General features: G+C 40.0%; 2 protein-coding genes across 2 annotated transcripts; one reads left to right on the forward strand and one right to left on the reverse strand.

Annotated features, from left to right (window-relative positions):
- Positions 1-684: 684 nt before the first annotated feature.
- Positions 685-9,983, forward strand: oclna (occludin a). Its single transcript, XM_086301552.1, has 9 exons — positions 685-799; positions 1,307-1,384; positions 1,754-2,417; positions 2,501-2,668; positions 4,091-4,221; positions 5,048-5,230; positions 5,441-5,612; positions 7,645-7,686; positions 9,305-9,983. Exons 2-9 carry the CDS (start codon positions 1,332-1,334, stop codon positions 9,401-9,403), a joined length of 1,512 nt encoding a protein of 503 aa, XP_086157678.1. The 5' UTR covers positions 685-799; positions 1,307-1,331; the 3' UTR covers positions 9,404-9,983.
- A 2,591-nt stretch (positions 9,984-12,574) lies between these two features.
- On the reverse strand, positions 12,575-23,046 carry ankrd34ba (ankyrin repeat domain 34Ba). Its single transcript, XM_086301553.1, has 2 exons — positions 22,836-23,046; positions 12,575-17,022 (listed from the first exon to the last, which is right to left on the reverse strand). Exon 2 carries the CDS (start codon positions 16,972-16,974, stop codon positions 15,376-15,378), a length of 1,599 nt encoding a protein of 532 aa, XP_086157679.1. The 5' UTR covers positions 16,975-17,022; positions 22,836-23,046; the 3' UTR covers positions 12,575-15,375.
- Positions 23,047-23,447: the final 401 nt, after the last annotated feature.

Consider the following 23,447-nt stretch of genomic DNA (forward strand, 5'->3'; position numbering starts at 1 on the left):
ATTAATAGTAAAAATATTAGTTGATGCAAATCTGGACTTAATCATAACATGAAAATCCTGACTCTAAAGTTAAATGTTTAACCAATTAGGTAGATCGACATCTGGTCACCTACCAAATTGAAGGTAAGTGGTTCGATCGCATCTCCTCCTCTCTGCATGCCAAATATCCATAGACAAGGTGCATCCATGTGTGTAACTGTCAGAATGAAAAAAGCTCTGATGTGAATGAGAAAAGTTGTGTTAAGTGTTTTTGAGTAGAAAAGCGCTATATAAGAACCAGTCCATTTACCATTATTAAAAACATTTTGCACTGGGTTATGTGCGAACATTAACAGAAAATCAAAGCTCAGAATACATTCAAACTTGTTTCTTGTCATTTTATTCAGTTCGTGTTAATTAGTCTTCTCTTGCTTACTTGTGTACGAGGGATACGTTTGTTGGAGTGACACTCAAAGATTGGCGAACTTCTTTATAATGTCACTCATATTAGTTTCCTTCTTTGCCAGGCGAAATAGGTTTGCACGTAAGTTGTTGGACACGTTTGTTAGAATACATTGGTTTAACATTTGTAAGAGACATGCACAACCAACTTAAAGTATTTATAGAAACGTTTTGTTTTTTAATTCAGAGGGAAAAGGCTGACTTCCGCTCATGTTCTGTAATGTGACATGTGATTGTGAGGCGGGGCGTGCTGTTACCGAGCGAGAGACGAACCTGTCTAGGTGTGGTCAGGATGTTTTTATTGGAAGTCGCAGTTTCACTTGAGCTGTTTCAGCTGAGGACTCTTACAAAGTAGCAGGTTAGTGTATCGATTTGAAATTGTGGGACTATCAGCAGAGGCTTCTTTCATTTTAAAATAACGATCTAAAGATAAGTGTGTCGTTGGATACTCAAATCAATTATCCTATTAACCCTATTATCTCTTCTATGAAGCAAAATTGCTAGGAGGATTGTCATGCTAGCAATTGTAATCTTGGGTTTTTATCGCTGCATACTAGCACGGTTATGCTGTGGGGAATAAGTCTCTGAAAATGTCTTACAAATATCTTACTATGTAGGTGTTTGCAGCAGAGTAATTAATAGAGTCAATCATTGTAAATAAAAGAAATGTTCTGTTCCACTTTTTAGTTGAAATGCTGCCTTTTTTTTTTTCTTGGTGAATGTCATAATAAAGTCAGCAGATCCATGGACCTTAGGAAGACTTCAGTTATCACCATTTAACAATGATGATACTTAATAGCTATGACAACACTTATGAACCCTAAATGAGATCTGCTTTAACCATAAATATTCTTGTTTTTTACAGATCAGCACCAAGTGGATCAGAAGTTATGTCTTCCAGTCCCGTAGGAAGCCCTCCTCCTTACGAGGCAGATGATGACCAGTGAGTGTTTTTCGATTAATATTTCTACTGCTGATCATTTTGTATTGTAAGTGTTCATCAGAATGTTCAAGATGATAATATAGAGTATTTACGTTTTTCTTTCTGACTTTGTCATTTTTTTTAGTTTGTCTTTATTTTGGGTTGAAATCAGTTTTGTTAAGATTTTTGTTGTAGCTTTAATTTACCTTACATGCAAATAAAAAAGGTATATAATTAAAAATATTTACAAACTAATTAACTTTGACAAATCTTGGTAGAAATGTTGTTTATCTTATTAAATAATCACTATCACTATATATATGTGTGTATATATAATATATATATATCTCACCATAAACACTGTCTCTTTTGTCTCTCCCCCCTACACAGTAAAATCGTTCCGCAGCCTGCCTATTCTTACTACCCAGATGATGAGTTCCAGCATTTCTACCGCTTGACGTCTCCACCAGGCATCCTCAAAATCATGGCTGTCATTTGCACTTTTTTGTGCTTGCTTATATTTGCTTGCGTTGCCTCCACACTGGCTTATGACTCTCGGGGAGCATTGTCTGGTTTTGGAGGCATTGGTGGCTATGGTGGCGGCTATGGTGGCGGCTATGGTGGCGGATATGGTGGCGGCTATGGTGGCGGCTATAGCGGTGGCTTTGGCGGCGGCTATGGCGGTGGCTATGGATATGGAGGATATGGTTATAGTTATGTTGAACCACGTTCAGGCAAAGGGTTTATGATCGCCATGTCAGCCATTGTGTTCATCTTCGTACTCACGGTCTTCATCGTCATTGTATCCCGTCAAAGCCTATCAGAGAGCAGGAGGTTCTACCTGGCTGTGGTGATCATCTCTGCCATCCTAGCCCTGTTTATGCTTATAGCCACCATAGTATACTTGGTGGCAGTGAACCCATCGGCACAGTCATATGGAACGCTTCAAGGCAACACCCTTACTGCATTGTGTGCTCCCTACCAACAACCGCAGTCCTCAGCACTATTTGTTAATGAATACCTTTACCGTTACTGTGTATTTGAGCCACAAGAGGTGAGGGCACAGATTTGATTTATGTCCATTTCTGTCTTTAACTTTTTTCTGTTTCTAATGTGGTGGTTTATTTCCCATTCCAGGCCATTGCCGTTGTGTTTGGCTTCCTGGTGACAGCAGCTCTGCTTATCATGCTGGTTTTTGCACTGAAGACGCGGCAGAAAATCCAAAATTTTGGCAAAAGCAACATTTTGTGGAAGAAAGTGAAAGTCATTGATGACTTGGCACCACCTCAGGATGTAGAGGCATGGGTGAGTGACAGCTTTATATGGGCTTTTGTAAAGATACATTTTCGCAAAAACATTTGTTATTGCAATGACATAAAAAAACAAAACAATTCATTTCCAATGACGTAAAAACAGCTATTTTTTTGACAAGGACAGCGCATTTGAAGCCTTTATTTCATTATTTTTCATTGAGTAATCAGTTCAATTTCTTAAGATCCATTGTTAGGCCTTTATGTTTAGTGTTAATTCCACCCAGCAGTCCAAAGCATTTAGTTTACAATGATTGTTTTGTGGTATCACATATGAACACATATGATAAATATGATAAAGGATTGGAGCATTTTTGCCATTTTCTGAGAAGAGAAGTTATAGCCCAGAACTGTCTTTGTGATCTGATGTCATGCAGCAGTAGAGGACTAGTAAAACCAGTTTGATGGTAGTCACTTGTTTATCAGCAGAGAAGGTGAAATGTGGACCAATGAGCTCTTTCTGTCTAGCACTGTATTTTTGGTTTCAAGGTGTGGCGTGCTCTCAGATAACAGTTTCAGTCTCACTCTGGCATGTCTTTAGTCACATGCTGGCATGTCATGAAGTAAGGAAGGAATTTACACAACATGAACCAGAGCTTATTATTGTTACTATGTTCAAGCATTAAAACAAAGGTATTTACATTTCACAATGAATGATGTAAAACGAGTTTCATTGGGGTTTAGCAATATATTCTAGTGAGTAGCAACGAGACAGTGAGTCATTTTGAAAGTCGTGATGATATTCACCACAGCCAAGTCCTTGCTGTACACTTCACTTTACAGTAGTGAACAGGAAAAGCAGGTTCTACTGGTACTTTGAATTGTATTTATTAAAAAAAAGAACGAAAGAAAGGAAAAAGTCATCAGTTAGCCCATGCGTAACTCCACATAAACAAGTTGATTCTTAGAAAGTATTTACTTTACTGGAGCTTATGGGAACCTGCCTGAAAGTGCTGAGGCAGTGTGAATGCAGCACACACAGTACATGTAGACAGTTAAAGTGTATCTCATTTGTGATATATAGTTTGATTTAGCTAACTAAAATGCATATCAAATGGTGAGAGAAAGTATCTGAAAGAAGAAAATGAATAGTTGGCTAAACTAAAGCTAGCTGGTGAATGGAAAAAGTGATGAGGTTTAATAGTTAATGATTTTGCTCAAACTTGCAAATGACCAGTGAGTTTTGGCTAGATGTTGGCACTGTAACCTTTACACATTCACTTGACAAATGAAAGGTTGCTGCTTTCCTGCCAGAGACACTAGTCCCCTTTGGGGTCACATGAGGAAAAGCATCTGGCGTAAATGTGCCAAATCAAGCATGAAAGTAGCTACTTACTGATGTGCAGTAAAAGTTTTGGATATGGGTTTTATATATTATTTAAAAATATGTTGCTAATTTGTTTACATTTTTGTGAAGGTGAACCATGTGTCTGCTGTGCCTGGAGAAGTTCCCATTTCAGACTACCCAGAAAAACTAAGGAGCTCGAGGAGTCATCTGGATGATGAAAGCACAAACTACGACAAACCACCATACAGCTACAGCCCTCAGTGAGTATGCGCCCTGATACAAGTGCAGGTGTTTATTTCTCAATCCTAATTCAACACTGAATCTCATTTTGTAAGACTGAGGACAGCACCCTAAGACCACTGAGATGTCACAGATACGCATCACAGTTTTCCTCCCAGAATCAGTACTGAAGTCTTGATTCTGGGAGTCTAATTATCCATGTGTTTGCAGCCATGCTAGCAGTCACTGCGGTTACTGCATATAACCGTAGAGTATATAAAAAATGGACATAATGTCTGGGTTTGAAAAGTGAAGCCAGTGAGGAAGAAAGCAGGAAACCTGCTTTCTTCATAACGGCCTGCAATTATGATTCCTCTGGTTCCAAAAGATTTCCAGTTGTGTAGACGTCTGTGGGGAAACTGGCCCTGCTCCTAGGTCACAGTGCTATCAGTACAATCTGTATGACATTGGTCTGCTGCAGTGTATTGCAGACTCAGCTTGAGCCTTGTTTATGCAACCTTGTTTTGCTCCTCGAAACTGATTGAAATTTTTTCTCATGACCCAGACCTAAGCAGAATGAGCTGATTATTATATTATTATACAGAATATGAAGAAAACATGTCAGTGCTGGCCTGGTATTGATGAGGTAACACACCAAGCTATAAGGAATTAGGAGGTTATTAAAGGTTGTCTCATACAGTATGAATTTGCAGGTTATTTATGGCGGTGTTTTACTTCCTCCTACATTAGTAGAAGTTTCCTGACACTCGTCTTACATTAAAATCTTCCATAGTCAAAATCTTCTATTAATGTACTAACCTTTGACATCGATTTTCTAAAGTAATTATTGTTATTATTGTCACACAGGCCTGTTGTCCAGGAACTGCCACTGCAAAGCAGGCCTCCCTACAGCAGTATCTCAGAAGTGGCAAGTTCAGCCGGATATTCCAGAACGAGACGACCAGGTCGGCCTCGCCACATAGACGGACAGGACTACGACACAGATTACAACTCGTCTGGAGACGAGCTGGATGACAACGACTTTGACAGGTAAGACATAAGTTTTAATCCTCATAACCAGACCGCTGGAACTGATCATCTTTGAAACATTATTACCCCTCAAGTCAAGTCTATCATATATCGGTCTTTTTTTCTTTTTTCTTTTAATTTTTTAAGAATGTTTTCACATATGAACTTCTAATATTATTATAATTATTTTCATTCTTTTCTCTTCTCTTTCTTCCCATTTCCTTCCTCCAGTGAATTTCCTCCAATTGCAAATGAGCAAGAGCGCAATGACTACAAGCGTGAATTTGACCACGACCATCAGGAGTACAAAGATCTGCAGGCAGAGCTTGATGCAATTAACCAGAGCCTTTCAGCAGTGGACAGAGAGCTGGATGAACTGGAGGAGGGAAGCCCACAGTACCTGGTGAGATTTTAAAATATTTCTAGTACTTCTGACCATAGCTGGACTGGCCATCGGGCATACCGGGCATTTGCCCGGTGGGCCGCTGGCAATTTTTTATTTTTATGGGCCGATGGATTTTTTTTTATTATTATTTTTTTAGGAAGGGTATATATAATGAAAGGTGTTGGATTGGCCAATTGGTCATGATCGACTCTGGGCTGGACCAATTACAGCCGAGGAGGCCGAATGCACCCGCCCCCTTGTTTAGCAATCACGTGATTTTTCGCGCATTGCAGGCCGGGAACTCGTGGCGAAACAATCCAAGTACCGCATCAAATGCAAGCATTTGCAGCACCACAAAACGTTCATTCTCCGGTTCCAATGCCTTCTTGTTTTTTCTTTGCCGCACAAAAAAGGAATGTACAAAACAAAAGTAGAACAATGCCGGTCCGTACAAAGACAGACTCGACGAAAAGACAAAGAAAAGATACGAGGAAAAAATCAAAGGTGTGAAAGGGTTACCCTTACGAGCACACAGAGGGACAAAAGACGTCAGCGTGCTGCCCAACTTTCACCACGCTCATATTTATAATTATACGGTTCTTGGAGTGAGTGCATACACTCATGAAGTTTAGTAACTTCAGGTCACTGCAACAAGCCCAGGTACAGTTTACCGACGGATGGGTGCAGGACCTTGAAATGCACCGTGTAGAACGAAAGACCATCGTACGAACAAAGGTAAGTTTACCAGTCTCACAAATCGTCTTCATAAATACACATTCGTTAACAGTTTATTAATAGGACCTTTGAGCTCAACGGTAATTAATTAGTAGTGGAAATAATTTCTGGTTCATTACAGAAATGTAGCAGTGACAATAATACTGTATGCTGTAATCGTACTGGGCAATTAGTGATACAAAACAACTGTTTTATCCTGTGAATAAAAGTATGTTTTTGTCAATGTACCATGGTAATAACAGAAGCGAAACACAATATTGTGTCAGGACAATTTACTATTTATGCACAATAAACAAAGGAGCATAGCGCAACAATTTCTGTTCAGCGCCAGACTTGCTTGTAACCTATATCACCAATTATGTTAAGAAAAATGACGTATTAACTACTACAAAACTCTGACCTTTGTGGGAATGCTTGGAGCAGACTAACCTGTGAGCTGGAGTGTTCTGGGACGTTATATTTGGTATATCCAGACCATCCGTCGGCTCTTACTTCGGAAACATGGTTTAAAAAATTTCTCTTCAACGACGTAATCCGATAAAAAAAACCAAAAACGATCGGCTTCCCGTGGCTGTCATGCGACCGGCTATTGCAGTTAATAATACAACAGCTTCTTGCCATTTTTTGTGTTTCTTTTTATCGCTGTGTAACTGAGTTCAATTGAAAGCCTGCGTGCGCTAGTACCTCTTGCCACAAGTTCCCAGAATCCTTTGCGGTTTTACCCCTGAATGACGTCACATTTTCAATCTTTATCCTGGTGGGCCGGTCTCTAGTCAAAATGCCCGGGCCGACTTTTTGTCCCAGTCCAGCCTTGCTTCTGACATTGATAATCTGAAAACCCAAGTTGCTGATGGATAAATGTTGGATATTGGATGCGTGATGATGAAAAAGTGCTTTTTCACTAAATTAAAGCTTTTCTAAACAAAAAAGAAAAAGTAATAAATCAGTAATAAATTGACTGCTACTTATGTAGCACCATTTTTCTCAGTTTTTAGCACTCAAAGCATTTTCTACTGCAAGTTTCATTTACCCATGATGTCCATGGTGTTACACACACACACACACACACACACACACACACAGTCATGCAGTACTTTTATCTAAAATTCACACACTCGCACTCCGATAAATGCATCGGGTGCAAGTATTTTGTATCAGTATCAAGGATGCTTCAACACATGGAAGGAGAGACAAGAGGCCGAGCCTTCCAGTTGGTAGACGCCCGCTCTACCACCTGTCACCCAATCAATGAAAGTTAAATGTGAGACTTTAGTAATCTGACTAAACTTGAAATGTTTGTCTGCCCTTTCAACAGGATGCTTTGGATGAGTACAACAAGATAAAGAATATGAAAAAGGTATGTGGGGAATATTTAATCTATACTTGTCAGTTTTCATTTATTTTTTATCTATGTCCTGTCACTGTGATACATGTGACTGGACACTAATTTATCATGCTGGTGTCTTGTTAGAATCCATATCAGCTGTAGACACATTCTTGTAATAACTCAGCGCTGATGCATAGTAGGGCTGCCATGATTAGTCGACTGGTCACGATTACGTCAACTATCAAAATCGCGTCGTTTGAAGCTTTATAAGATCCCTAAAGACGCAGGAATAAGTAGTAGGATTTATGAGTGTAATAATGGACTGAAACAGAAGATGGCAGCACTGCGTGTACAAGGATGCCAGCTGTCGTTAAACTCCGAAGAAGCAGTGTCCAGTATCGTACCTGTGTCCAAATTCAGGAACCGCATCCTCCTGTGCCCGCATTAGTAGGCCAATTACGTTACAGCGACACGACGAAGACTGTCCAAATTTGAAGACTCTGACAAATGCCGCCGACAAATGCGTCCTTTATTTCCCTAGATTTGAAGGATGGGTCGGGCATATACTTCTTGGCCCAACCTATCCCAGAATTCATAGCGCGGCCCAGCTCAGTTTCCAACAATGGCAGCAGCTAGTTAGTTTTAATATTACTGTTATTATTCTTTCTGGGTCACAACATAAACTTTTAACATATTTTCAGGCGAGAATGTAGCTGTGTAAACTTCAAATATCTGCTCAGTTTATCAAGACACCACATATTTTCAAAAGCGCTCCGACGTTTTCGGAGACGTCTGTTACCCACCAGCTTGATAGCTAGCCGGGGTTCAAGGCTCACTAGAGCCGGTGAGAACACCGGACTCCCGGCAAATCGTTTTCAAACCCACCACCGTCTTTCGCTACTCAGGTTAAACATGATATATAAGACACTTAGATAACTTAAAAATGTTATTGTTTGGCTTTTTTCAGTATTTTATTTGTTCCTGAGTAAATCGGTTTGGCTGAGATTAAAGTTATAGTTTTTAGACAGCTGAATAAACGTCAAGCAGACGACTGATTATCAGAAGTGTGAGATGCTTGTGAATATACTTCGGTGTCCTGTTATATTTTAGATAGCAAGGAGCAGACGGCTGAGTTTATTAAACTCCACCAAAACAATCTGAAATTTCATTAAAATGTAATAAACCATCATCTTGTCTTTATTTTTAGTTAGTACATACCTTAAACACTTAAAGCTGTAAGCTAATAATAGTTATATAATTGCAGATGCATGCTGGTGCAATAAGCTCTAAGTTTTACGTCCAATGGATGCATGATCTGATTAGTCGACTATTCACAAAAATAATCAGCGACTAGTTGACTATCAAAATAATCGTTTGTGGCAGCCCTAATGGATAGCAGAAACGTTATAGACAAAATGGTGACTCTCTAAACTGACCATACGTGTGACTGTAAAAAGTTTTCTCTGGACAGATTGGTCATCTGTCCAGGGTGCACACTGCCTCTACCCTATGACAGCTGGAATAGGCCCCACCCCCACCTGCCCATACCCATCCTGAATTGGAAAAGAAAATAGTTGGATAGACGTAAGATATATAGGTGCCTTCTGCTGTATGTATAATTTACAAGCTTCACCTTTTTTATCCACAGTCTTCAGATTATCAGGTGAAGAAGCGCAGGTGTAAATATCTGAAGTCCAAACTGAACCATATCAAGAAGATGGTCAGTGATTACGACCGCAGGACCTGAAATAAAAATGTGTGAGGACTGTACGCCTGTCTGAGACTGGATCGAGTCACTCTGGGGTTAACGGCTGGATAAATCTACTGTGACTTACACTGAAAGAGATAAAACTGCCTAGCTGTTCATATTTTAGCAGAAAAAAACAACAACAACAAAAACCCCAAATTGTATTTCTGTCTTGTATTTTGTGCTACTGTTTGTATTGGTATAAGTAAGGACTTTCATAGATTATATTGTATGTGTTTATTTAGCCCCATTTGATCAGTCCTACTACGTGGCTATAGACTGTTGAGCACAAAATCACACACAATTCCAAGTTTGAATGTTTTTTGCTCACAGTAACTTGCTTTTACTGTCTCTGAAGTTTTAAGTCCATTCTACTTTTACACGATAAACAAAAACATGTAAATCTGTAGCAAACAATGTTTTTAGCAGTTTGTGGTAATAAGTGACCTTATGTGTTAAAGTCTGTTAATTGAAGACAGAATAGACATTTTGACTAAGCATGTTTAATGCATAATGATGTGTTTTTAACAGTGGTTTGTGGTACATTTTTAATATAATAAAATCATTTTTTTCCTTCCAATTCAGTGTCCTTTCCAGCTGACAGTTTTTTAACTGATGTTTAATTGAAACAAGCGTAACATTCAAAGTGGTTGATTTACCTGCAGGGAGCTATCAGCTAATTTGGCCTGTCACAGATACCTTACATAAACATATGTTACCTTACATTTGCCAATAAATATGTTTTGCATAATAAACCAAGCATAATATAAATAATGCTTAGTGCTGTTAGAAAATTGTAACATCACACAACCTATAAAACAGTGTGTCTCCAATTCTAATCTACAGGGTGGGCCATTTATATGGATACACCGTAATAAAATGGGAATGGTTGGTGATATTAAAGTCCTGTTTGTGGCACATTAGTATATGTGAGGGGGCAAACTCCTCAAGATGGGTGGTGACCATGGTGGCCATTTAGAAGTCGGCCATCTTGGATACAACTTTTGTTTTTTCAATAGGACGAGGGCCATGTGACACATCAAACATATTGGTAATGTCACAAGAAAAACAATGGTGTGCTTGGTTTCAACATAACTTTATTCTTTCATGAGTTATTTACAAGTTTCTCTTTGTTCACAGCCACTGACATGTCGAAGAGGTTAACACGTGAGGAGCGGATCGAAATTGTGTTAATATCTGGTGAACACAGTAACCGGGTCATTGCAGCAGATTACAATGCAAGACACCCTACGAGACCACCCATCTCCCATGCTACAGTTAGCAAACTGCTTGCTAAGTTTCGTGAAACTGGTTCAGTGTTAGATTTGTCAAAATGTGGACACAAGAAAACTGTCACTAATGAAGAAACATCAGTGGCTGTCCTAGCTTCATTCAGCAAGAGCCCACAGCGTAGCACTCGCCGCATGTCACTGGAGAGTGGCATAAGTTGAACATATTAGCAAAGATAGTGGGTCCATTCTTCATCAATGGAAACCTCAAGGCCACTTGATATTTGAAATTGCTACATGATGATGTGTTTCCCTCTTTATGCACTGAAGCTGCCACGTTCTCTGAGTTTTTCCAGCAAGATGGTGCACCACCACATTATGGGTGCCAGGTCCAAGCATTCCTAGATGAACAGTTTCCTGGAAAGTGGATTGGTCGCCGTGGGCCGGTTGAATGGCCCCCAAGGTCTCCCAATCTGACCCCAAGAGACTTTTATCTTTGGGGTCATCAGAAGGCAATTGTCTATGGTGTGAAGATATGAGATGTGCAGCACCTGAAACTACGGATACTGGATGCCTGTGCTGGGATTTCTCCTGCGGTGTTGCTATCAGTGTGTGAAGAGTGGGAGAAGAGGGTTGCATTGACAATCCAGCACAATGGGCAGCATTGAACACATTTTATAAGTGGTGAGAAACTTGAAATATGAGTAAATAACTCATGAAAGAATAAAGTTACGTTGAAACCAAGCACACCATTGTTTTTCTTGTGACATTACCAATAAGTTTGATGTGTCAAATGGCCCTCTTCCTATTGAAAAAACAAAAGTTGTATCCAAGATCCAAGATGGCCGACTTCTAAATGGCCACCACCAGAGATGGGCAGTAACGCTGTAATCTGATGACTTTTTTAAAGTAACGAGTAAAGTAAGGGATTACTATCGCAAAAACGGTAGATTACCGTTACTTTCCTGTAGGAACGCTGCGTTGCTTAGTTACTAAAACCGTGATTTTTTTGCGAGAATGTCTCATGACAGTGACGTAAGCGAGTGTGACGTTCGTGACAACAGCTATGTGCAGATCAACAATGGATAATATATCGAGTACGGGAGAGAGTATGAGCGTGCAGCGTTTAAAGTACTGACCTTACTTACTGAGTTTGATTCCATAAAAAGTGAGAAAAACATTAGTGTCCGTTGTGCGTGGGAAGAAAACTTCTTTTTACAGCGAAAAAAACCCCTAAACTTCCAAGCAAGCACCGAGTGCGCAACGACGTAATGGGAAATTCACAGAGAAACTCGTGGATTCTTCCACTGACCGCTGCCGCACACCTGCACCAGGGTAAACCTCCGCATACCCCACTCCTGCTTTACAGGTGAAAATAGAGCAAAAGGACCACTAGTCTTTGACTTTATTTATTTTCTGCTGTGTTTTACTTGCATCTATTTGAAAGAGTGAGTGTAAACACAAAAAATATTTTATTTTATGTGCTGGAATGTGCAGAAAATAGGTTTAAATGTTAAACTAATTAATTCAAGTCAGAGAATGGTGCATATAATTTAATATTTACTTGATGCATAAAGTAAAAAGATTAAAACTGATAAAAGTAAAAGTTAAAAAAAAGAGACTTTTCCATTTGATTACATTTTGTATGATGGATTATGCAGAAAAAGTAGAACTGGGCTGAAAGATCTATCGCTGTATCACCTATTCAGGTTGTAAATCGTTTTTAAAAAGTAACTAAGTAACTAAGTAATTAATTAATTTCGAAAATAAGTAATAAGTAAAGTAACGGGATTACTTTTTTGGGAAGTAATCAGTAATTAGTTACTGATTACTTTTTTCAAGTAACTTGACCAACACTGGTCACCACCCATCTTGAGGAGTTTGCCCCCTCACATATACTAATGTGCCACAAACAGGACTTTAATATCACCAACCATTCCCATTTTATTACGGTGTATCCATATAAATGGCTCAACCTGTATATAATGCACCATCTGCAGCACATGAACACATTGCAGCTGAGAAGAATGTTGGATCATTTCATTGGACTTTTTTGTGAAATGTAATGAAATAAAAGTGAAACTATAATCCCATCATTACCTGATTTAATTCGTACATAGATCTGGAATTATTTGAACAGTGACAGTTTTGATTCTGTACTTAACAACAAATATAAACTGAAACGATCCAGATTTTAGCTTTAAGAGGACGATCGAGCAGATTGTATTAACTGTTTGTTACAGCCATTTTTATACACAATACCCTAATTTCAAGAGTACAAATTAACTGCAACACTTTTTTAAAAGCCATTGGTGGACAATTGCAGGGTATTGTTTCGTTATTCTAATCAATTGCACAGTTGAACTCCAGAGTGTTTATTCTGGAGTTCAGTTTGCATTTTGAATCCATTTCTTTTAACACACGACATGAGCTACTGCGGCAAACCTAACAGGCAATCCTTAAACCTAAAACAAGAAAATAGCAAATCATTAGCATAGAACACAGAGAATGAAGAAAACAACTGATCTTCCAAATTCTGCAGGATCTACAGGATCATTTCCATGGTATAAAAGAATGTTTCTAAACACCCTGAAAAGGAAGGTCAACGTATTATAACCTTACTTCTACCCAAAAAGACATTATGGGAGAAAATGTAGAGGGTTAACAACAAGGTACAAATTGGACATGAGCTATTCTAAAAAAAAAAAAGAAAAAGGAAAAAGCATACTAAATCATTCAATTTAGTGTGCTTGTTTTTAGTATTCAATAGTACTGTACTGGAATCATTCAATTCCAATTGAGCCCCTGAATGTAAGGACTGTGTCTAAAAATGACTTCAATTACTCAAGATTTAACATAGTTGTTTTCTTTAACAGCCCAAATTAAAATTACAGTACATCTAGAAAGTATTCACAGTGCTTCACTTGGTCCACAGTTTGTCATGTTACAGCCTTATTCCAAAAATGCATTTTAGTTTTTTAGTTTTTTTTTTACAAGAATGATCTGAAAAGAAAACTATGGAGAAGGACTGTGTCACTGTGCTGTCTGAAGGATACCACATTATCTGCCAAAGATTGTGCAATGTTATGGTATGTGCTAACATACACATGCCACAACACTGCATTGACTATACTCTGCTTAGATTCAGCCAAATGCAGCAAAACACATTTGCCAGCACTTTACGGTGCAAATACAATGCAACCCAAAGCATTACAGTAAAATCAACCTAAGAATTCCTCATGATAAAGAAATGGTATATTCTGCAGTGGCCATGCCAGTCACTTCAACTCAACTGAAAGGGAGCATGCTTTTCAGAGCACTTTGCTCTCTGACTGCAGGCTTACTTGTTCCTAGAGTATTTAAAAGTAGAATGGGAGGCAGAACCTTCAGTTTCAGGCCCCTCTTATGTGGAAACAGCTTCCAGTTTGTATTCAGGAGACAGACACTATCTCTACTTTTAAGATTAGGCTTAAAATTTTCCTTTTTGCTAAAGCATATAGTTAGGGCTGGATCTGGTGGCCCTGAATCCTCTTTTAGTTACACTTTTGGTGCAGGCTGCTCAGGATTCCCATGATGCATTGAGTATTTACTCTTCAGTCACCTTTCTCAGTCGCTATGTGTTAAATAGACCTCTCTGCATTGAATCATATGTGTTATTAATCTCTGGCTCTCTACCACAGCATGTCTTTTATCCTGTCTTTTGGTCGCAGCAGATGGCCACCCCTCCCTGAGCCTGGTTCTGCCAGAGGTTTCTTCCTGTTAAAGAGAGTTTTCCCTTTCCACTATTGCCAAGTGCTTGCTCACACGGGGTCATATGATTGTTGGGTTTTACTCTGTATGTATTATTGTAGGGTCTACCTTACAATATATAAAGCGCCTTGAGGCTGTATAAATAAAATTGAATTGAAATAAATTGAATAAAAAACAATACTGATATTTAAAAATACATTTATTTGTCTGATTACTTTAGACCCTCTGAAAATGGTACTGTGTATAAAAGTTGGTGTAATTACTAAACTGTTAATGTAATATTTTTGTTACACCTTTTCAATGAAAGCTGAAAGTTTTGTTAGCACATTTCTGCACATAAAGATTTTAAAGCTGCATTAACTCAGCTCTTGAGTGTAGTTTAGCATTTCATTCGATTTTGAACTCACATACTCTTATCGATGTCTTGTGGAAAGAAGTTCTGGTGTGTAATGGCCTACAGCAATAAAAAGATGATTTGCAAAGATAACAAGTAATTAAATTAAGAGAGTGGAATGTCCGGCATTTTTTTCTTTCAGCTGTTGGTGAAAGAAAAAGCTAAACCAAAAAGAACTGAATATTAAACTTAAAATTGTTAAGTAACCAGAGGCATGCCTGCAAATTAAAGCTAACATTTCTTTAACTCCCCTGGATATACTTTCTACTAACTTTCTTCCACCAGAACAATTTATTAAAGTCAAACAAGCAGGTTTTTAGCTGGACTTTCTGTCATCCGAGTGACCAAAATGTCTAAATATAATTTGAGAGAAGATCTATATTTAAGAACTGCACACTAAAGCTATTTGACAAGACAGCACACCAAAGCACAGAAAAATCTATAGTTTATATGTTGTTAAATCCATGAATGTCTGAGGATCCAATAATTTTGCATACACTCTTTGGTTTTCCTCAATTAATATGCACACACCATGGCTCACAGGAGAACAGAATTCACGTCGGAACACGCTTGCACTTTTCTTGCATCCTGGCTAGATTTCAAGCTGTGGCCTTGAACTGTTCAGTCTGCATTGAGTGTCTTCTTAGAAGCATCCGCCTAGTAAGCTCTTTCCGGGGCCCAGGAGGAGCAGAGGGAAAAAATTGCTTTTGGCCAGACTCTTTCTCAGAAAAACTACTTCCATTGCTGAGGTTACAAACATTAAGGATGGGGGTGTTAGTAAGAGGTGGGAGAGATCTTGGTCTGGCCTGTGAGTTAAGATCCAGCAAGAAGGCACCAGAACCTCTGCGCTCATATCCAGAAAGGATTCTCTGACTCGTTCCTGACACCAACTCCCTGGAACCCATTGTGCTAGAGGAATGCAAAGGCGCCAGCCTCTTGCCATCTGTCAGGTCTCTAGCTTTCTGCTCTTCAGGGACATTTTGAATGTTTACAGCTATTTGTGGGTCAGAGTTGTATATGTCTGCACCTAGCTTGCGTCTTTGAATGACATTATGAAGGCTTGATGAAGCCATGCAAGGTTGCAGTTGTGTTACAAGAATTTTACCAGTGGAAAGCGAGGAGGGGACTGAATCTGTACCAAGGTTTTCAGAATGCAGATTAGGATGGGAGGCAGAGTGAGATGAAATGAGACCTGGTAGTGGTATCTTTTGTCCAACTTGTTTGGCACTATCATTTTTTCCATCTCTTGCTTTTTCATTACTTGCTTCACACCATTTGTAGCTGTCAGAGTTTTGGCTGTTATCCTCATCCAGTCTAGGAACTCTGAATGAGAAGTTATCAGTCCGACTTAAATCCTGGGCTTTTTCTGAGACTGAAGCTTCAAGAGGTTGCTGGGTGAGCAGAGATGCTGGGATCTTCAGCCAGGGTTCAGAATTCAGCCTCAGTAGAGGCTGCTGCAGTCCATTTAGAGGTGCTTGGCAAAGCCCGCGAAATCTTGACGGGGAGCACGGATGGGAGCTTATGCCACAGATCTGTGCTTCTTTAAAAGAAAAGACTGGTTTTGGAGGGCACAAGGTAGAGGAGGTGCACTGGGGAGATGTGATGAGCTGGATTTCAGATGGAGATGCAGGAGCTGGTAATGTCATTTTTTCTGCCTGGTCAAGAGGACGAAGGGGAGGCATGCTGAGGTACTGCTTGGTTTGCAGTTTACCACATGGGAATTTGTCAGTTGTTATGATGATCACCTCCTTTCCCTTGTCTTTGCATGCATCAAGCAACAAGTTCAGCACCTTTAGGTCTCCAGTCATGACTGCGTAAACCAATGCTGATGTCCCAGACTGATCCTCCAGACTGATGTCTGCCCCACTGGCCAAAAGCAGAGAGACCACCTCTGGGCCAGCCTGCTCCCGGCAGGCATGCATCAGTGCAGATCGACCTTCTTTGTCCTGGATGTTGGGGTCTGCTCCCTTCTCTAGAAGAAACTGTATCAGCTTGACTCGACTGGCACTCTGGGCATCAACATGCTGGGTACGGCAGGCCACCATCAGTGGGGTCTGGCCTTGGCTGTCACTCTCATTGATGTAGGCTCCCCCTTCCAGGAGCAGTCGTGTGAGCCGCAGGCGACGGAGAAACACTGCTTTTAGTAGTGGATTACCTGAATCTATGGTTACACCAGGATTACAGCCTTCTGCCTCCATGCTTCTTGGTCACAGATGGTGATTTTGAAGATGTAGAAAGACAGATTTCTGTGGAAAATAACAAAACTATTTAAGGTTCTGTAGAAGAAGAGCAGTTGCTTGCCATGATGACGATATCAGCAGGAAACCTGTCGAAAAACAGTAGCAACCCACACATACAACTCTAGAAATCTTCCTTAATTCTATACCAATATGATTCTTGTTTAGTTACGTCAAGGTGCAAAAGGACACAGTTAGAGCTTAGATAAGTGTCATGGTGTGGGTTAAAATTCCAGTCTTCGGGCTGTTGTTAGAAAAGTTGAAAAAAAAGAAAGTGCCAGGTGTCGCATGGCGACACCTGTCGCATATTATATGTATGTGCTAATGTATTTGTTATCTTTAGTCTTACTTTACAATTTGCTTTTTAATTAATTAACTTTTAATTTAATCTACTCTGTTTATAAGTGATAATTTCAAATGAATTGCATATATTACAGTTTCTTTACCAAAGTGTGAAACAAATAGTCAGGAAAAGCAAGAAACTGATAATTGTCATCTTCATTTTCAGCAGTTCTATGTCTGCAGCACAAGCAGAGCCAGCCTCTTTCTATCCGCCTTTGTGCTGTTTGTCCTTGCCTTTTTCTATCAGGCGAGAAAAGGCTGCAGTTAACAACGTCTCAGACAGTAACACATTTTCTTCAGTTAGTCACAGAAACCAAAACACTACAATGAAAAACATTCCTAGACTGTTTTTTTGGTAATTCTTCTGCTTTTTGTATGTAAAGTAGCAACAGTGGGTTGTCGTGGTTCGGATTTTTGAGGAAGAGACATACGACTGAAAGTCCATAGTGAGTCAACACAAATGATTTTATTAAAGCACATATATGTGGTGAAGATGGGCTCTGCAAAACATCTGCCTCGATCTCCTGCCTGACAACAGGTGGGTGTGATATTTACAGTGGGGCAAAAAAGTATTTAGTCAGCCACCGATTGTGCAAGTTCCCCCACTTAAAATGATGACAGAGGTCAGTAATTTGCACCAGAGGTACACTTCAACTGTGAGAGACAGAATGTGAAAGAAAAATCCATGAATCCACATGGTAGGATTTGTAAAGAATTTATTCGTAAATCAGGGTGGAAAATAAGTATTTGGTCACCTCAAACAAGGAAAATCTCTGGCTCTCACAGACCTGTAACGTCTTCTGTAAGAAGCTTTTCTGTCCCCCACTCGTTACCTGTATGAATGGCACCTGTTTGAACTCATCATCTGTTTAAAAGACACCTGTCCACAGCCTCAAACAGTCAGACTCCAAACTCCGCCATGGCCAAGACCAAAGAGCTTTCGAAGGACACCAGGAAAAGTATTGTAGACCTGCACCAGACTGGGAAGAGTGAATCTACAATAGGCAAGCAGCTTGGTGTGAAAAAATCAACTGTGGGAGCAATCATCAGAAAATGGAAGACATACAAGACCACTGATAATCTCCCCCGATCTGGGGCTCCACGCAAGATCTCATCCCGTGGGGTCAAAATGATCATGAGAACGGTGAGCAAAGATCCCAGAACCACACGGGGGGACCTGGTGAATGACCTGCAGAGAGCTGGGACCAAAGTAACAAAGGTCACCATCAGTAACACACTACAACGGCAGGGAATCAAATCCCGCAGTGCCAGACGTGTTCCGCTGCTGAAGCCAGTGCATGTCCAGGCCCGTCTGAAGTTTGCCAGAGAGCACATGGATGATACAGCAGAGGATTGGGAGAATGTCATGTGGTCAGATGAAACCAAAGTAGAACTTTTTGGTATAAACTCAACTCGTCGTGTTTGGAGGAAGAAGAATACTGAGTTGCATCCCAAGAACACCATACCTACTGTGAAGCATGGGGGTGGAAACATCATGCTATGGGGCTGTTTTTCTGCCAAGGGGACAGGACGACTGATCCGTGTTAAGGACAGAATGAATGGGGCCATGTATCGTGAGATTTTGAGCCAAAACCTCCTTCCGTCAGTGAGAACTTTGAAGATGAAACGAGGCTGGGTCTTCCAACATGACAATGATCCAAAACACACCGCCCGGGCAACAAAGGAGTGGCTCCGTAAGAAGCATTTGAAAGTCCTGGAGTGGCCTAGCCAGTCTCCAGACCTCAACCCCATAGAAAATCTGTGGCGGGAGTTGAAAGTCCGTGTTGCTCGGCGACAGCCCCAAAACATCACTGCTCTCGAGAAGATCTGCATGGAGGAATGGGCCAAAATACCAGCTACTGTGTGTGCAAACCTGGTAAAGACCTATAGTAAACGTTTGACCTCTGTTATTGCCAACAAAGGTTATGTTACAAAGTATTGAGTTGTATTTTTGTTATTGACCAAATACTTATTTTCCACCCTGATTTACGAATAAATTCTTTACAAATCCTACCATGTGGATTCATGGATTTTTTTTTTCACATTCTGTCTCTCACAGTTGAAGTGTACCTCTGGTGCAAATTACTGACCTCTGTCATCATTTTAGGTGGGGGAACTTGCACAATCGGTGGCTGACTAAATACTTTTTTGCCCCACTGTATACTTATGATGACCAGTAACTCGCGTCACCGCAGATGAAAAACAACATGCATGTTCAGTAATTCTATGTCAGGAGATAGTCTAAAACATAACAGTTCCTTTCTCAGTTCCTCTACCGCCTCCCAGATGCATCCTGTTATTACACTTTTCTGGACTTGCACAACATTTGCAATCAGTTTACCCAGACAGACTATGTGTCTGTGTTGTTAACCTAAGTGCATGACCTCCCTCTACGTCATCTGTTACCAGGCAAACTCCAATGCAGCAAGCTGCTGAATGCACACAGGCAATATGTGAAAGATTATTATGTGCTTATGCTAACACCTGAAATACAGACTTTAACATAACATCACCAGTTTCAATAAATGTGTCAATGAAATGACAATAATGATAAATCACAAATGATGCAACAGTAATAATAAGGATTAGGAATAGTAACATAGATTATGAACGTAAAATAATATTTCATTCCGACAGGGCGTTTATGTGGGACATACAGATACCTGCTTTACCAGTCATATTAGAGCTGTGATGACAGTGAAAATACACACACACACACACACACACACACACACACACACACACACACACACACACACACACACACACACACACACATATATATATCTCAGGAAAACATTACTGCTGTTGTCTAATTTTTCTGGATTTGAACTACAGAATATAGTTATTGCGGTTTTGCATGAGAAAACAGACATCAGCTGTGCTGGGTGGGAATCACAGATGTTGTGCCACTTATGCATATAATGAACCTTACTTCTTGATTGCATTACCATTCATATGAGCAGGCAACATGTTTTCATCTTGCAACTGATGTCAGAAGTAAAGTCTGTCTGCTGGCAGCTATTACCCATCAGAAAAACACACCACCTACACCATGTTTGACAGATGAGGTGTAGGTGGTGTGCATTCAGTTATCCTGTTCCGTATTTGGTCAAAACCTCTTTGCTGGTGCCCAGGTCAATCACTTGGTTACTGAACTACAGGGAGTGCAGAATTATTAGGTAAGTTGTATTTTTGAGGAATAATATTATTATTGAACAACAACCAAGTTCTCAATGAACCCAAAAAACTCATTAATATCAAAGCTGAATGTTTTTGGAAGTAGTTTTTAGTTTGTTTTTAGTTTTAGCTATTTTAGGGGGATATCTGTGTGTGCAGGTGACTATTACTGTGCATAATTATTAGGCAACTTAACAAAAAAATATATACCTATTTCAATTATTTATTTTTACCAGTGAAACCAATTCCACATTCACAAATATACATTTCTGACATTCAAAAACAAAACAAAAACAAATCAGTGACCAATATAGCCACCTTTCTTTGCAAGGACACTCAAAAGCCTGCCATCCATGGATTCTGTCAGTGTTTTGATCTGTTCACCATCAACACTGCGTGCAGCAGCAACCACAGCCTCCCAGACACTGTTCAGAGAGGTGTACTGTTTTCCCTCCTTGTAAATCTCACATTTGATGATGGACCACAGGTTCTCAATGGGGTTCAGATCAGGTGAACAAGGTGGCCATGTCATTAGTTTTTCTTCTTTTATACCCTTTCTTGCCAGCCACGCTGTGGAGTACGTGGACGCGTGTGATGGAGCATTGTCCTGCATGAAAATCATGTTTTTCTTGAAGGATGCAGACTTCTTCCTGTACCACTGCTTGAAGAAGGTGTCTTCCAGAAACTGGCAGTAGGACTGGGAGTTGAGCTTGACTCCATCCTCAACCCGAAAAGGCCCCACAAGCTCATCTTTGATGATACCAGCCCAAACCAGTACTCCACCTCCACCTTGCTGGCGTCTGAGTCAGACTGGAGCTCTCTGCCCTTTACCAATCCAGCCACGGGCCCATCCATCTGGCCCATCAAGACTCACTCTCATTTCATCAGTCCATAAAACCTTAGAAAAACCAGTCTTGAGATATTTGCCTTTGGCATTGATTAGAGGGGTTGACTCAATTTGTTTTAACATGTTTCAATTAATTTTAGTTTTTTAGTTATTTATTTTATTTTATCTTATCTCATTTTAATTTTCTTTACTTATGCTATTAGCATGTACAGCACTTTGTGAACTCTGGTTTTATGTTAAAGTGCTTTATAAATAAAGGTGGTATGGTATTTCTTGGCCCAGTCTTGATGTTTCAGCTTGTGTGTCTTGTTCAGTGGTGGTCGTCTTTCAGCCTTTCTTACCTTGGCCATGTCTCTGAGTATTGCACACCTTGTGCTTTTGGGCACTCCAGTGATGTTGCAGCTCTGAAATATGGCCAAACTGGTGGCAAGTGGCATCTTGGTAGCTGCACGCTTGACTTTTCTCAGTTCATGGGCAGTTATTTGGCGCCTTGGTTTTTGCAATTTTGCAATTTTGAGACTGCTGCATCCCTCTGCAAGATATCTCACTATTTTTGACTTTTCTGAGCCTGTCAAGTCCTTCTTTTGACCCATTTTGCCAAAGGAAAGGACGTTGCCTAATAATTATGCACACCTGATATAGGGTGTTGATGTCATTAGACCACACCCCTTCTCATTACAGAGATGCACATCACCTAATATGCTTAATTGGTAGTAGGCTTTCGAGCCTATACAGCTTGGAGTAAGAGAACATGCATGAAGAGGATGATGTGGACAAAATACTCATTTGCCTAATAATTCTGCACTCCCTGTATACATGCATCTCTTGGGTTCTGGCCTTTGGCATTTGTGTCTTCATAACCTTTTCAGCCACATTATTACAGTATTAGCAGAGGAGTTCGAGCAGTATCTCACAAGCCCAGATGTGACACTGACATATATAATTTATAGTGTGCACATTATAAATGTGGATCTCTAAGGTAGCATGAAACTAGCATACAACAGATTTGGGATAACAATTTGGGATGACAATCTACAATGTAGCTTAAAATCTTCACTCTACCCTTATGCTGTCCTTATTTTCCCTTCAAATGCTTACTAACTGCAGTGCAAACATTACACCTTTTGTCTTCCTCTCTGCAGATCTCTAACAGTTCTGCACATTGAATATCAAAAAAATCCACCTCACCTAAACAGTATTAGCTCAACATTCATCCTGTGGAAGACCACTGTGTGTGTGTTTGTGTGTGTAGATATATGTTTACTGCAAGTGTGTTGTTCATGGTGAGGATCCTAGAGCCATATAATTACAATGCTATCTTTGTTACTTCAAAGATTAACATCTTTTGTACATTAAATTCCATTCAGAGTTATTAACTGGTTGTAAGATAAGCAAAATAATAAAATTAAGTTGCGAAGTTGAAGAATCGCTACTGTGTATCTGTGTGACTCACCAGCCTCCAGTCAGTTAAGATTAGTCCTCTCCTGCAGACATTCACTCTCCTGTTGCAGAGCTGCGACTGGCGTGATGCTGGAAGGATTGTGTCACAATAACTGAGAGGAGAAAGAAACTGCAGCAACCAAGGTTTTCCAGAATGAGTCTGCTTCTCAGACAAAATGTGTTATGAGCGCGAGTGATACAGACTTGATTTCAGGGAGGTCTAAGAAATGGTTAATCCATCGCTACAGCAGCAGCAGCAGCAGTTGCAGAGAGAGAGAAAACAAGGAAGGTTGACAAAGATGAACGCACAAGGTGAAGCACTATAGCAACAACATGTTCTTTCATCAAAGGGGGTCTGATTCAGCAAAGGCTTATTAATTGTGAAATTAGCCACAAAGGACTTTTTTTTTTTTTAACTTATGTGCAGAAAGGAAACTGCATTTTCTCCACCTTATCAATGATATCTCCATGACAACCATCAAGAAGGCTGAATGACGGCACACATTGTAATTGTGCTGGAGGAACTGTTCTTTGTCTGTATGAATGTGTGTGGGGGGAGAGTGTGTACACACCTCTGTGAGAACCAGATTCTTTGCATGTACCTTATTTTTTGTAATATGAATGC

The sequence above is a fragment of the Aulonocara sp. 'chitande type north' Nkhata Bay genome, linkage group LG7 (genome assembly GCF_057382095.1).
Source record: "Aulonocara sp. 'chitande type north' Nkhata Bay isolate Kocher_YH1m ecotype deep benthic linkage group LG7, A_spYH_male_GT1.1, whole genome shotgun sequence".
In the NCBI taxonomy this organism is placed as follows: domain Eukaryota; kingdom Metazoa; phylum Chordata; class Actinopteri; order Cichliformes; family Cichlidae; genus Aulonocara; species Aulonocara sp. 'chitande type north' Nkhata Bay.

Bases quoted from the DNA above. Each gene is read 5' to 3' on its own strand.
- ankrd34ba (XM_086301553.1), bottom strand. From the start codon at position 16,974: ATGGAGGCAGAAGGCTGTAATCCTGGTGTAACCATAGATTCAGGTAAT.
- oclna (XM_086301552.1), top strand. From the start codon at position 1,332: ATGTCTTCCAGTCCCGTAGGAAGCCCTCCTCCTTACGAGGCAGATGAT. The intron at 1,385-1,753 runs GTGAGTGTTTTT...CCCCCTACACAG, and splicing joins TACGAGGCAGATGATGACCA to TAAAATCGTTCCGCAGCCTG. The intron at 2,669-4,090 runs GTGAGTGACAGC...ATTTTTGTGAAG, and splicing joins CTCAGGATGTAGAGGCATGG to GTGAACCATGTGTCTGCTGT.